Source organism: Acipenser ruthenus, chromosome 2 (genome assembly GCF_902713425.1).
Source record: "Acipenser ruthenus chromosome 2, fAciRut3.2 maternal haplotype, whole genome shotgun sequence".
NCBI classification, from domain to species: Eukaryota; Metazoa; Chordata; class Actinopteri; order Acipenseriformes; family Acipenseridae; genus Acipenser; species Acipenser ruthenus.
The window spans coordinates 37551189-37567905 of NC_081190.1; the positions used below are offsets into that span (position 1 = coordinate 37551189).

Sequence of the window (16717 nt, forward strand, 5' to 3'; positions counted from 1 at the left end):
TATTAAAGACTGGAGTAAACTCGATAAAACTGTGGCCCATTTTATCTTAGAATTGTGGTCAATTAGAAAGAAAATCATTATAAATACTGAAAGAATGTTCTTTTCCTATTTTTAATCCCAAAGATTTCACTTTGGGATTAAACTCTAACATTACTTCCCCTTAAAGTGCTATTGCTCAGGCTTTTTTTTTTTTTTTTTTTTTCCTTGAATTTTGCCACCTGGTGGTAAAATACTGTAGTTATAGATGTACGGGAGTGATTTTCCACATTTTATGTTGCTTTACTACACATTTACCTTCATCACACAAATTGTATTGTATTATTTTTACATGCTTTTCAAAACTGAAATCATTCTTAACCATCTTTACTGTAATCAGTTAATAAACTAAACTAAATGTCGTCAGAAAAAAACTACTAGGATATTGCCACAACTAAGGCAATAGTTTGAATTCCATTCTGCTTACAGTATGTGTCTGGGCAGATCTATCTGTTGACAGATTAGGAGAAATAAGCAGTCAAAAAGTGGAACAACGTTCTTATCATTCCTCCTTGTTTCTTGTTGATAGTAAATTAGATCTGTATGAAACTCGATGTATTTGAAGAGATTGAGATGGACTATGGAATAGAACTATTTTTTTTTTTACTCTGTAGTACTTTTAAAACATGTTTAATGTATATTTCTTAACCTAGTTTTACATACAATTTTTGCCACTATATATATAGCTAAGGAGTAGCAACATCTAAATTAGTCACTTAAGGCATGTTTGGATAACAGAGAAGTGACCATGGCTTAGTTGTCTTAGTGCACAAAAACAGTAAAATGAATCCAATCAATTAGAATAAAGGGATAAGCCATATAAAGATGTAATATTTAATATATTGGGAATTAAGGGTAACTCTAGCACTCAGTCAACTGGTTCTACAACTTGGTATAAAACGCCAATTTTACCTCATCAAAAACAGTGGTTTCTGGTCATTTTTTTAGTATCCATTAATTAACAAAGGGGTTGACTTTTTGAAAACTTAAAACAAAAAAAAACAAAAAAAAAAACCGATACTAACAGTAGCGTGCAGAGCCACCTGGAACTCCAGCACTGCATCTCCCCAAGGTCGTGTGCTGTTACGTAAAACAGTATGTATACACTACCAGGAAGTAACTTTTTTTTTCACCTGTACAGTTTCGGATTTCCCCAATCTCATTTCTGAAAATACTCAATCACAATAAAGGACCTACAACACAGACTAACGACAGATTCCAATTGTCTAACCTACAATGGCGATTTGTAAGGTACTGTAAATGTTTTGTTTGTTTGTTTTTACATTTTGTTTGTTTTAGTATGTTTTTTGTTTAAGTTTTGCACGTTTAACCTGCTTCTTTTAAGTTAGTTTTGATATATGACCTAAATATAAGATCTAAAAGACAAGGCAAGCCACAGCGAAGGAGTGCACAGTGGATACAGAATGTTGTGCCCATTATAATTTATAAATACTATTTAATACTTGGTGAGTACAGTGATTGTGTTAACCTGCTATACTATAATTTGTCCTCATTGTATTATAGATTTAAGAACGAAACTAACAGCGATGCTTGTGTGTTGATTATGGAGTGTAATGATACAAGTGGGTAGAATGTAGTACGATAGATAGTTGCAGCAGCACGAGTGGCAACAAAATATCAACGTTGAAATGTCTTTACAATTATTATTATTATTATTATTATTATTATTATTATTATTATTATTATTATTATTATTTAGCCGTTGACTGCAGCTGCCATGTCACCAGATCATGTACCGGTAGTTAGATTTATTTAACTTTCTGACTATACAGGAAATGTCAAAATAAATTGACGCATCAGTATTATCATTGCACAATAAGACAGAATTTAGGCGATGCTAGACGTTTTCTAAAGGAAGCGTGATGTCGTGTGGGTTTGTGTAGTCTGCGGCACAAGACTTCTTCCACATTATTTGTTTATTTAGCACATGTCAGCTCATCGTGTACATTAAAATCTAGATGTGAATGTATAACAGACTCTTACTTGTAAATACTTTGAATAGTTATTTTGGCTCGTTGTGAGGCTTATATGAAAGAGGGCATCTCGTGCACAGCTTCAGAGCCAGCAGTATAAACATCTGCATAAAAAAGACAGCCAACCTTGCGTGCAACAACCACTGAAGGGACCATCTAAAGTTAGTACAATAAATGAAAGCAGGCGATTTATTATGTACATATGAGTGTAGCTACATTGTACTGGTAATTGATAATAAAACACTGAAAGGACGTTTGAAGTAAAATGGTATAAGTTCAAGTTTTGTTACATAAATTTAAACAAAAAGGCCTCCTTTGGTTTTCCAAACTCTCGTTTTGCCCTTGACCATTCTGTTTGCCTTTGGGAAATGCATGTATGCTTTTAATGTGTACATTTGCATATCAAAATACCATTAGGTAATGTAAATTTAGTATGTGTTTTTAGTATGTGCTTTTATTTAGTATGTGTTTTAAATATTTAATACACATACTGATTTGGACAAATAAGACAACATACAATACTACTTGTTCTTAATATATTTAAATAAATTACACGTAGAGGCTGGTCACTTTTATCCAAAGTGACTTACAGAAATTAAACAAAATATTACAGGCAATATTACAGATTGCAAAATATGATACAGTATATATATATATATATATATATATATATATATATATATATATATATATATATATATATATATACTGTATACAAAATAAATATAAATAAACGAAAATACAAAAAGGTATATAAATAGGAATTTACAAATAAAGGTTGAATACGTGGGGTTTGAGAAGACACGGGAAAGCAGTAAGACTGAACTCTTTCACTGGACTTTACCCAATGCCAAGTCCATATAGCGCCACGAACTGGAGGTGAATGGCATTATCCAATTAAAAGTAAAATGACTTTTAATTGGATAATTTATTACACTTACTATTTACTTTAAATTCATTGGTTCTCATTTACGTTTTTGATGATCTGATTGGCCAAATTAGTATGTGTAATAATTAGAATTACAACACATACTAAAGTCAAATTAGAATGTGTACTAAATATTTGAACCGCGTATTAAATAATGCGTATTTGACCCGGATCGCCTTCCATACATAGATCACCCCTAGTCTCTGTCGCTTTGGATAAGAGCGTCTGCTAAATGACTAATTAATAATAATAATAATAATAATAATAATAATAATAATAATAATAATAATAATAATAATAATAACGTGCAGTATAGGTTTATAATAAATATATATATGCAGTCAAAAATATTTGGCAAATAATACATTCCAGGGGTGTGCAATTCGTATCGCCCGATGCCGGGGACAACAAGATTTGTGTGAGGGACACTCGAGTTTTGCCGTTATACTTTGTCTGTCAGACAAGTAGTTTTTATTTATTTATTTTGCCTATGTTAGTTCTGTTGCTAGAAAGACATTCCGGGTATATTTCTAGAGAGCCACACAAGTTTCTAAAAACTGAATTGCGGAAGTCTAGCACCGAAGCACACACATTTTAAAAAGTGTTTACGACCCATCTCTGATCACTTTTGATTGGCTAGCTGTGGAAGAAGCTGAAATGCTTAAATATATGAGATTATCTGTACAACACTGTATTATTATTTTAAAATAAAATACAGACTGTAAATCTCATGGCAATGTGCTTATGTATTAATTAATTTATGTTTTTATTTTTCATTAAGAGTAGTGCAAGGAAAGAAAAAAAAAAACATCAGGGTATTTAAACCAGGATCACCCTACTATAGCAGTGTTCCGTTAGCCAGCATGGGACAAGATGTTAGATGAGGAAAATAGTTATAAAATGTTATTGTACACAGTTAAAAAACATTTTGTCTTTGCAGAATTTGGTGGAGCCTACTGTAAATATTGTGTGCATTTTGGTAGAAAAACAAAATACAAACAGAGAAACTTGAAAGGTTATACAGAAGTCCTTTAAAAATCTGGGGTTTAGCAGTTACAAAACTGAAAGAAAATCAAGAAAAACCAGAATTCCACAAAGTATCTGTGATGCAACAAACTAAAACACCTGTACACCAGGAGGTGGATTCAGCTTATAGAGAAAGAGTGGAAAAAACAGGCAGTAGCTATTTTTATATTTGAATAACTCCCAAGTATTGCTTATTATAGTTCAACTCTTAGTATGTTACTTAAATTTAGTAGCAAATGTGCGCCAAACTGTACTGAAAGGAACATTTCCTTAAAGTATGTTATAAATTCGTTGCTGTGAAGTGGGGTCACAGGGAACCATTTGTGTATCTTTTCACTAAGAATTTAGTGAACCCGTCAAGCTACATGGCTAAATCCACCCCTGTTAATCAGACGAGGCAGGCTGCACTTTCAGTGTTTTAACACAACCTAAAAACTTTGTGGAAACCCAGTTTGAGAAAGTTGTACAATATCAGTAGTTGGGCAAAGCCAAATTGGAACTCAGACACAAATATTGAAGTATATCCTCCCATATTTTAATATTAATTAAGTTATTTGCATTTGGAAGGAGAATTTCTCTGACTAAAAAAAAAATACATGGAAACACACACAACCCTAAAGTACTACCAAAATAGAGTTAGAAAAAGGTGAGACTTCTTTTTATGTTTCCATGGAAATTGCCCCAATTGTACAAACCATTAGATCTGATAAGACAGATTTTATTTATTATTTATGGTTTTTTTTTATTTTTTATTACAGAACGATTCCTGACCCCTGTTCACACGGCTGTAATTGTGTGGATTGAAACCCCTGGTTTGGACTCAAGGTTGCTTATTTTTGCTGAGATGTCAGATTCCTACCAGTTTAATTCCTTAAACATAAACGCTCTAAAGGAGCCTATCTTGAAGAAACTAAGTGAATTGCTGGACAAGACCAACAGCAAAAATGGATGGCGTAAACTTGGGGAAATAGCTGGGAATGACAGACGCTTCAGAGTCAGGTGATTTCTACATGTGATGTCAAAATGTTCTTACTATATTGTTGTCAGGAATGTGGTTTTTAAATAATGGTTAGACCAGTATATTCACCTCTCCATTGGGAGCCATATTGAGTGGAGTCTGCAGGTTCTGCCCAGCGGACACTGGAGGTTATTTTAGGTGAATGAAAGTGGTTAACTAGCTTTTAAACAATGGTTAGATAAGTATAGTCACCTCTCCATTGGAGGTTAGGTTAGCAGCACTGGAGGTTATGATGACTCCCACTGCAGCTTGGGATGTCCCATATTCAGACACTGTCACAAGATTTCGCCTCCACCCTTTTCATGCCCATCCCCCCTGAGTTGCTTCAGGTTAAACAAAAATGTTTTTACAGCACTTTCCCCCCTGTGTATTCTCAGGGTGTTTTCTATTCCTGCAAAAGTTCAAAGATTTGTATTGCTCTTTACAAGTCTCTGTTTACCATTTGATAATTCACATCTTTGATCCAAATTATGGTGTTATTATTTTGTAAGGTTCATCAGCTTTACAATAAAATAGTCTGGACAAAGACTGTCAAAACTAGTAAAGTCTTTATTGTGGAAACAGCAATATACTTTTGAATACAAAATGCATCTCCCTAGCTCTCATTTGGTGTTAATTTGAGCTGCAGCAGATGTCTTTGTCTGAGCACTCGTCTGGCATCAGAGATATGTCTGAGTCACGACAACGCACACAATATATGCCAGCTTTACAAACACATTTCAAGCTTTCGTGCAGAAAATCACATAACAGTTACACTCAAAACCAGAAAAAAAAACCTTTTCTCCCATCTCCGCTATCTCAAAAGGAAACACATGTGAATTGTTTCACTCTGCTCCCCCATGTCTCCTCACTATCTACTTTACAAGTTGAGTGTCATATAATTCAACCAGCCTTCTACACTGTTTTACACACACAACCCAATGTTATGACCTGTGATGCATTCCAGGGCATGTGCTGAATTCATGCTGATTACAACTAGCTATATACATACTGTTATTTGTTTATTTAGCAGATGCCTTTATCCAAGGCGACTTACAGAGACTAGGGTGTGTGAACTATGCATAAGCTGCAGAGTCACTTACAATTACGTCTCACCCGAAAGACGGAGCACAAGGAGGTTAAGTGACTTGCTCAGGGTCACACAATGAGTCAGTGGCTGAGGTGGGATTTGAACCAGGGACCTCCTGGTTAGAAGCCCTTTTCTTTAACCACTGGACCACACAGCCTCCTACTGTATGTGTAATAGTAAATGTTTTAAATGAGGGATACTCACCCATTGATTAAATAAATATAATTGTTTCTGGCTCATTTACAGTGGAAATGACATGGAAAACTGTTCCCTCAAAGTGCTTGAGCTGGAGGGCAGCCCATCTCGAAGTTTGCTCTGGCTGCTGGGTGACCAGGGATGTACTGTCAAATATCTCCTAGAGTTCCTTGAGGCAATGGGCCATGTAGAAGCTATCCAGTGTTTAAAGCCCCCAGGTCAGTACTGTACCAGTGTTATCATTCCTTCCTAACTTTTGTTATAATGTTGTTGTTTAAATCCTTGAATAGTAGATAAAGAACAAAATACAATTTTTTCAATATAATTAAATAGTTTTTGCTTTTCTGCTTATAGTCACTTTTTTATGTATTTATTTATGTACCATTTTTCAGGAATTTAAAATAAATGAAAATCAGGATGAGAATCAGTGCAAGTATAGTAATCCGCTGTGTATCTGCCCGTCACATATCTGTCCTAACCGTTTATCCGCCATGATCAAGCTCTTCAGCAACTTCACCCACGTGTACAGCGATAATGCAAAATGGCTACAGGAAAGTGAAAAAGAGATGTGCTTTCAATTTGAAGGTTTTTCTTTTCCCGTAAACACCTATGCATTTTGCTGCTTTGTAAATTACCCAACACTAATGTAAGTGTATACAGCACTGTGGCACTGTGGTGTGTATTTATTGTAATTAATTAGCAAAGTACCTGATGCTCCAGGTGTGAAATCTAATCAGCAGGTAGGTGTGTTCCAGCGGGGCGTCAGGTATAAAAAGGTTTATTCACCTCAGGGCTGCTGCAGAACCAAAGCCAACTGGGCTAAAGAAGTTGAAATTCGTTCACGTGTGTGTGAGTGAGTGAGTGAGTGAGTGAGTGAGAGAGAGAGAGAGAGAGGAGAGAGAGAGAGAGAGAGAGAGAGAGAGAGAGAGAGAGAGAGAGAGAGAGAGAGAGAGAGAGAGAACTAGAACCAGGGTTGGATACCGAAGAGTCGAAACCACCAACAGCTGGGCGAGTAGCCAGAGTTAATTTATTATTGAACAGAGAAGATTAGTTCAGAGATTGTAGATCCCACCAAAGTTTTCATACATTGTGTACTCCGTGTGCTATCAGTGTGCTGATAACTAAATAAATACCATTTGCCTGCGGAGCGTATCAACTCCAACCTCAGTCTCGATTTTCTGCCTGTCACTCAGCAGCTAATGCACGCACCCACACGGTAGATGGCTAACCTGTCACAAGCATTAATACCCTGTATCATTATAAGCAAGGGATTTAGGGGAGCTGAATTTCAAAACAATAATTGTGTGAACATAGTCATTGTTACAGCTGTATACAGTGGTATTTAAAACAGGATTAATTTAACCAACTTTTTACATATCCACCCTTACTCGAGTCCCACCGCAGTCAAATACGCAACAGGTTTCTTTTACTCTAAAAGCTAAAATATGTATAAAGCAGTAACAGCTGGCTTATTTTTTTTTTCTTTTTCTCTATAACATTGCATAAAAAAACATTTAGTTAACATGTATTATTTTCTTAATAGAACTTACTCAAATTGTTGATAAACATGTAAAAACTGAAAAAGAAGGGCCTTACCTACAGTATGATGAAGAAAAATCACATCAACACCATCGATACATTTTTGTTAATAGACAGCATTTTTTTGGTGGGTCCCTGACACTGTCTTCTCATTGAGGCTATACAGTGTTTGATATCTAGTCCATGATGGAAAAAATATATTATTGTAAAAGCAGCAATCATGGCTACCAATGTAGTCTGTGCTAGAGGACTTAAACACTGTGGAAATGATTACAGTTGATAATATTTTGTTGCTTTGTTTTTTTACAGGAATAAAAATCATCATTCAGCCGCAGTCTCAGGCAGTGCTAGCTGGTCAGACTGTAAGACTAGGCTGCCATGCTGCAGGACATTCCAACATTCAGTACCAGTGGTTTAAAAGCAAAGAAGAGGTGAGCACTGTAGTGGAAGACACTTTCACGCGAGAGTGAGGAACGTTACTAGTTTATAATGTTATTATTAAGAAAGAAAGTGATAGTGTACTTCAGCAAAAACTGACCCCCCTCATCTGCAGTTCCAGCAAATTATTCCACCGTTTTGAAACATATTTTCCTACTTATTTCCTTTTAGAAGGCTATGCACATGCACTATTGCCACACACCAAAAAAATATGCCTTTTGCTAGGCCAGTTCTGGGTGAACAGAACTTTCATTGAACCTTAAGCACAAAATCGCCTGTGATTGATATCCTATAATATTAAGCATTTTTCCAGTGTTACAGTATATGAGGAGCATCATTACGACAGATGTAAAAAAAATACCAACATTACATTTTTGAGAAAGTTTTGATAATCTTTTTGCTACTGTATAACTATTGTTTGTATCAGAAACCTATGTTCACCCCCTCAAAAGTTTGATATGCCCCCCCCCCCCCCCCCCCCCACCAGTTGAGAACTGCTGGACAAACGACAAAGCCTCCATTTAAAGCCTTGCACACACCTTTAAAGGGTCCTGATAATGACAGACTGCATTCATTTATATAAAATCAGCAGTAATATGGATTGTGCCCAAATGAAACCCGGAAAGTTCCATAGGAGGCTAGGAGTCTATCATAAATGTGTGGATTTAGTACCTTTGTGAGTAGATTTCTATCTCTTCTGCTCAGAGACAGGTGCCACTTATCTAACTTCATCGCAAATAATAGTTTACTGTATGGAAATATGTTGGCAGTTGAGCTTAAAAAGGAATCTGCCATTCTATCACTTCTTGTTGTATAGCTACCTAACAGCTGACTGCAGCAGGTGTCACCATGGGCGTCCGCATGTAGGTGAAAGGGGGGGGGGCACTTGCCCCTCCTCATCACCCCCCGGGAATCAGAATTTACACAAAAAAAAAAACAATAGTTGTACAGTGTTTTTCAGGAAAATGAACAGACTGATCTTTAAATCTATGTTGCATTTTTAAAAAATGTATATTTAGTTAAGTTTTTTTTCTTAAAAAAATAAACAAATAAAAACATCCTTCCTCTCCTACGTGTTGAGACGCACACACGCACACATTATAGGGCTTCTGGCTTTCGGTGTTTTCTTCTGACTTTTCGCCTGTCCTTTACAAATTAATTTCACAATTAACAGTTTTTCTGTTTTAATTCATTGATCAAAACACATTAAACAGTGCTCAGGGTCATTTTAAAAGGGGAGTTACAGTTAAACATGATGAAAACACGGGTGCTGGCGAGTAAATGACTCCTGAGAAAAATATTATGTTAATTTAAGGTAGGGCTAAGGAAAGGTGACATGTGCGTAACGAATCATTACCATTTTGCATACGTTTTGCACCGGGTTTTGTATCATTTACGGCAGTTCTGACGGCGTGCGTGAAGAAGATGCCAGCGCCCTGAGTGAAAGGAAAGTTTGCTCCCAAATGTTTTTTAAACCTCATTCCATTCAGAATAACGTCCTCGATCACAGATGTGCCAGCAGAGGAGGTTGACGTGATCACAACGAGCGATCACTTATCCCGATCAAAAAAAGACACACTGAAAAAAAACACCACTCTACAGCAAGCAGTTCTCAGAAATCCTGCTACGATGTCAATACGAAATGTGCTGCCTGTAAGTGTAAAAAGTGATCAAAAATGATGGACTGAATGGGCTAACACTGCTTCTAAAATACAGAGTAACTGTGAAGCACACAGATATAGAGAACATTTTTGAATTCCTAAAAAAGTATTTATTTTAGGAAATCTGTGTGCTGTCTGACCCTTACTCACAAGTGCTTTTTACTGCATATAGTTCATTATATCAGTATTTTGACGGAAGACATGCAGTTATTTTTGCTTTGTTTCAAAACCAGTGAGGCATGTTTTTGCTAAAGTTCACAAAACAAAATTCAATGTACAGTCATCTTTTTCAGGCAAAACAAATTGGTTAAGAACAAATATGTACATAGATCTTGCATTCTGGTCTCAGAATGCATATAAAATGACCCAATCTTAATTAATTGTTAGTAATTTACTTTACACATCTTAAATAATAAATAGTGAAAAAACAAAAATAAAATCTGTTAGTTATTTTTAAACCCTTTCCTTAGCCCTGCCTTAACTCTCTCAGTTAGTGGTATGCAGTAGTACAGAAGAGTCATCTATTCGGGTGATGATATAATATTTTTGAAAGCTATAGGAAAGCACACTAAGCTGATCAAAAGGATAACAAGCTGGCTGTCCAGAGATTCTTGGGCAGGACATTTTTTTCTTTTTTTTGTGGTTCTCTAGCTCAAACTAGAAGAGACTATCACTAAGAGACACACCTCAAACTTATATTTTACAATGGTCTAGTTATTATTTATTTTTATTATTTAGCAGATGCTTTTATCCAAAGTGACTTACAACTGCTGTTGCAGAGTCACTTACAATAGGACCTCAGTTTTACGTCTCATCCGAAGGACAGAACACAAGGAGGTGACTTGCTCAGGTGACTTGCTCAGGGTCGCACACAGTGAATCAGTGGCTGAGCTGAGCTTGAACCTGGAACCTCCTGGTTATAAGTCACTTTCTTTAACCACTGGCCCACCAAGCCTTCTTGTCACACGGATATTCTAAAGGGTGATGTGACACAAGGAAATACACAGGCAACAAGTACTGCGGGAGTTGCAAATGCGCTCGTTTTTATTATGAATAAAATGTTTTAACAAAACAGAAACAAAAACAAAAACAAAATGGTATACTAAAGCAACAAATGAACAAAACAAGTATCTAAAGTCAGCACGAGTAACAATTGTTATTTAAAAAATCTTACTGTCACTCTGTCTCCTTTCTCCAACTCCAGCTCTCATCATCCCAACAGGAGTAGCTGCTTCACTTTTATATATGTGGCCATCTCCCACATATATAATTGGGAGATGGACACATTACGTACAAGTTTTAGCTGGATGAAGGATTTTAACCCCATCCATGCTGTAAAGCAATAATAACATTACACATCATGTTTTAAACACTAAACAATAGATTTAAATCATAATACAACAAATACAAAATACACACAGAGGTGAGGTGTACCCCGTCACACACCTATATACCATTAAAGGAGGATTTTATAAAATCCTAAATCCTAAATCATCACAAAAAGTAGTACAAGAGGACACACTTTTTATGATCAAAGAAAATGGATGGAATAGTTTACTGGGTAACATTGTTACCACTAAAACACCAGGGTCATAAAATGCTGCCCAGGGTCTCATGGTGAGGTACAAATGAACACATCTCAATGGACAGAACAGCTTCTTCACATTCACATTTCTTACCCAGAAGCCAATTCAGGGACAATTGTTTTTACACCAGACGCAGTATGCTTGTTGTGTGGTAAGAGTGTACAAAGTGCATATACTAATAATTAAAAAATAAATAAATAAGTTGGCAATGGAGACTATAAAAACAGTAAACAGTAGTCTATGACAACTATGAGGCATGTTCTTCCTTGTCTGCTGCTTATCTTTACCTTTGTGTAATTTTCAGCATCCCGTTTTGAAACCAGAATCCTGTTTAAGAAATCTTAGGTGTGTTGAGTCTAATTATACGTTTTTTCTTTGTCTCTTCCATGTCCTGTAGGTTCCACATGGGAATTCCCCAGAGCTGGTTATCAACCCTGTCCATGTAAATGATTCAGGCTTCTACATCTGCAGAGTAAACTCTGGAGGATCCTTTCAATTCAGCCAATGGGCGCAGCTAGAAGTATGTGACATAACTGCAGTTTACGGTGAGTCACACGCTACATTAAATGTGGACCTTTAATGTACTGTGTGGAGAACTATTTGCCTCTCTTCCTATACAAAAACTCTCAAAAAAACTATTTTTTACAGTTGTAGGAATTGGTGTCCTTTTTTCAGAACACCCTGGGGAACATTATAAAGTACTTCGGAAACCACAAAAACTTCAATTTGTATTATTATGTATTCCGCTTAGTGTTTTCAAAAAGATACATTTATAACAACTTGTTATTCTATGACCTGAGGGACCTTACAATACTTCCTGATATTTTTACAGATATATGTTTTTTTTAATTATTTTTTTAAATATTATTCAGTAGATTTGGGGTTTTCAAAGAGATAAAGGTACAAAAACATTTTATTCTGTTACCTGAAGGACCCTACAACACTCCCTGAAAGCTTTGTTACATATATTTTGAAATATGGGCAAAATACAAGACAGTCTTTCACCTCAATGATTTTATTAATGTAGAGCCTTTTGTTAAAAAAACAAACACAATACATGGTTTAGAACTGAACATTTATTTTAAAAATAAATAATACTGAGAACACCTCTATTAAAACAACTGAATCACTGTCAGCAAATTCTGATTTCTGCCAACAATGATTCATCTAATCGTCTTGCCATCTTCAAATTAAATTCTCTAGTGAAAACATTGATATTATTGTGTGCATATTTATTTCTGTACATAAACAGAAAACATATATGCAGAATATTGTGTTATCAAAGCAGTATTTTACAAACAGCAAGAAAAACAGAATAAATAGTGCTAAATGAACTACAAAATGCTCTTTATTATAAGCAAACATAATAAAATTGCAATGCCATAATAAACGTTTATTTTCTGGATCTTTATAAGCAATAATGGACAATACTCTTGATTATTTTCTCAAAATAAATATTTATGAATAAAATAATAGTTCTTCAGTCCATTACAATCGGTAATAATGAAAAAAGGTAACTGATTGTGGCAGGGCACAAGCCTTGCTGCTATAAATAGTGCGTGTGGGAATGTAAGTTTGGCAGGGATGGGGGTAAATCTGTCCCTGTTAGCAATCAGAGGTGTGACCTTTCCCCAGTTAGGTAATTGATGCTAATTGGGGAGTAGCCACATGCATAAAAGGAAGCAAAAGCCTTTGTGAGCTGTGAGCTGTAATTTTTTATTTTTGTATTGTTTAGCAATGTGTTGGTGAAGGCTAATGCCCAGCCTATCAATCAATCAATCGATCTTTATTTTATATAGCGACTTTCATAGTGGACCACCATCACAAAGTGCTTTACAAGATAGTGAGGAACAATGCATAATACATTGAATACAGTGAAATACAGGGCATAGTACATTAAATACATACAGTAAAAAAATAAAAAACATACAGAATCATATGAATAGGATGGTGTGAAAACCCTGAAAAAGCAATTTAGACAGTAGCTAATAACAGATATCAGGCTTAAAGAGCATTGAAAGCAAGAGAGAACATGTGGATCTTGAGAGTTGATTATGAAGCGAGCGATTGTGAGAGCTACACGCACTAGAGCTGGGAGAGAGTTCCAGAGAGTCGGGGCCATGAAGCTCTCCGAGTGTGGTGCACTTTTGCTTGGGTATAATAAGCAAGCCAGAGTCAGAGGACCTCAGCTTGCATGCAGGGACATAACGGGTCAGTAGGTTGGAGAGATACTCTGGACCTGTGTGATGAAGGGCTTTGTAGGCAAGCAGGAGAATTCTGAAAGTAATCCTGGACTTTACAGGTAGCCAGTGCAGCTGGGCAAGACAGGGGGTTATGTGATCATATGTTTTACATCTGATAAGGATCCTAGCCTACACAGTTATTATTTTGTTTAAACCTGTCTTGATATTTATAAAAACATATATAATAAAACACATGAGACAGAATAAATGTTCTCTAAACAAGTTCCTCTGCGTGCTGTTGAAAACGTTATTCACCCTTTAAAATTGAAATATCCCTCTCAGTGACGTCACCTGAAAAAAATAAATAATAATAATTATATTAAATCCCTCCCCTATCCAATGCTATGTGTTTCTTATCTAATCTTACAGTAAAGTACAGTGGCCCAGTAGGCCCAGAAAGACACTTCAGTATGATTGTGTGTACACAATCACATTCCTTAGAGCAGGGGTGCACAATTCCGGTCCTGGAGGGCCGGTGTGCCTCCTGGCTTTTGTTCCAACCTTGCCCTAAATTACTTAATTGGACCAATTCTTACCAATTATTGGTCTAATTAAGTAATTTAGAACACAGTTGGAACAAAAGCCAGGAGGGACACCGGCCCTCCAGGACCGGAATTGGTTAATCAAGGACCTATAAGCAATTTCTTAAATGTGACTTATTGAAACAATTTGACTATTGCATACAATATTATAAAGTTACACATTACTGTAATCTAACTACATTTTTCAGTAACTTGTGACTGTAAAGGTAACGGAATGTGGTAACCCATTACATTTTATGTGGAAAAATAATGCAGTTGTTTTTACTTGCTTTTAAAAAGGAGTATGGTGTGCATAACATGAAAATAAGAAAGAGCTTCAACAGGGCAAGTCGAGCCCTTCATGTTACATGAGCATACTTTTTATATCATGTTGCTGGAAAATTACGTCAGAGGAGGGAAGGTGTGGGCTGAATCTTTAAATAATAAACTTGGAAGAAACACTAAAATAAAAAAGCAGGCATATATAAGGAACAAATGGATAATCTAATGATGACTAATAATAAAAAAACACACTCATTATCCCACCAGTAGTAGTAGTAGTAGTAGTAGTAGTAGTAGTAGTAGTAGTAGTAGTATTATTATTATTATTATTATTATTATTATTATTATTATTATTATTATTATTATTATTATTATTATTATTATTATTATTATTATTATTATTATTATTATTATTATTATTATTATTATTATTATTAAGAGGCTGGCTGTGTGGTCCAGTGGTTAAAGAAACGGGCTTGTAACCAGGAGGTCCCTGGTTCAAATCCCACCTCAGCCACTGACTCATTGTGTGACCCTGAGCAAGTCACTTAACCTCCTTATGCTCCGTCTTTCGGCTGAGACATAATTGTAAGTGACTCTGCAGCTGATACATAGTTCACACACCCTAGTCTCCGTAAGTCGCCTTGGATAAAGGTGTCTGCAAAATAAATAAATAATAATAATAGGTAGTTTTGACAACATGAAAAAAGTCTACAGCTTTGGCCACAAGTTGTGCATCACCTAGAGTTTTAGGATTGAGTCATAATTAAATATATATATATATATATATATATATATATATATATATATATATATATATATATATATGAACATAATTTCAATCTTTATTTAACATTGTGTAATCAAAGTAACCAAAAAATTATATTGCAAACGTCTACCAGAAGCCATAATAGTAGTACAGTAATAGATTTAGAAATGTCACATTTTTCAATTTTTGTCAGTTTTTTGTTAAGTATATGGAAAACTGCAAAGCAATATGTAGTTCAATATGTTAAAGTAACATTATTCAGCTGGTTTCATTCGACTTTATGAAGCAAAATTAGTTAATTCTATAGGGTGATGCTAAACTTTGGCCATAGCTGTATATCAAATTTCACGTTTGTTTTCTTTTTTTTCTGTGTAGGCTCAATGTTTAATTCCACTGAAGGCCGGCTAAAGATTGCCATCCAACCTCAAACTCAGAAGCTGATGATCGGAGACACTCTAGACCTGGAGTGTGGTGCAGTGGGGAAGCCCCTTCCCAAATACCAATGGTATAAAAATGGGGCCCCACTGAAAGATGCAACCAAGAAGAGATACACGGTATGTTACATTTACATTGACCTGGACACTGTAAATTACATAGAAATAAAACTTATTAAAAAATGCTTTGTAAAATCTGTTTAAGATTTGTTGACAGTTTTGGCTGCAGTAGAAATAGTGTATTCTATTTTACTTCAGTTATTCCCAGCATGCAGTAAGTAAAGTGATGACTGAAACTGTTGAATATATTATATACTGCAAAATCCTTCTCATTTTTTTATTGGAAACAGATGCATGATATCACCTTGGGTCATCAGGGAAAGTACTGCTGCCGAGTATCCAATGAGCTTGAGCACCTATGGAGCCGGGAGGTTGAAATTGTCATTGGTAAATATATTCTGGGATTTTAACATCAAAGAGCAAATCCGTGAATGCTTTTGTTATCATACGTTTCCTCCTCCTCGTATTTTAACTCCTTCAACAACACGTTACACCAAAAACACCAAGCCAAAAACCTAACAGTGCCACCTGCTTGAAGAGTCTGGGTTGGAGCAGATGTGAGTTAACTGACAGCTGCTTTCTGTCCTTGCCATCTCTCATGACAGAAGCCTAAGCCTGAGTGCAATACTGTGCATTATATCAAAGGTAGTTGTTCCTTGCCACAGAGAGCAGCTGTCCTGTCCATTATCAAGAGAGATCAACTCTCAGATAACACTACTGGGAGACATTAACCTCTACTTTCAAGTCCCATGTCTTTGACCTTTGAAAACAACTGTAATTGAGGGGGTTGGGTTTGATAACTGGGAGGAAAGATGTTCCCCATTAATATTTCCGTTTAGACACTGAAATACGTGGAACCAGTGAGTAAATATGGGGATAGTTTTTTTTTACAAAGTTATCTGTAGCTTGTATTGGTTG

General features: G+C 35.7%; 1 protein-coding gene across 2 annotated transcripts in view; it reads left to right on the plus strand.

The window, feature by feature from the left end:
* Positions 1–1112: 1112 nt before the first annotated feature.
* LOC117972607 (mucosa-associated lymphoid tissue lymphoma translocation protein 1-like) overlaps positions 1113–16717 on the plus strand; it is a 43640-nt gene continuing 28035 nt past the window's right edge. For both annotated transcript variants that reach the window (XM_058995537.1, XM_058995545.1), the window contains exons 1-7: positions 1113–1287; positions 4743–4983; positions 6318–6484; positions 8115–8236; positions 11888–12035; positions 15681–15859; positions 16090–16186. In XM_058995537.1, the coding sequence (XP_058851520.1) occupies positions 4829–4983; positions 6318–6484; positions 8115–8236; positions 11888–12035; positions 15681–15859; positions 16090–16186 (868 nt within the window). In that variant the 5' untranslated portion in view covers positions 1113–1287; positions 4743–4828. The remainder of the gene's footprint in view (positions 1288–4742; positions 4984–6317; positions 6485–8114; positions 8237–11887; positions 12036–15680; positions 15860–16089; positions 16187–16717) is intronic.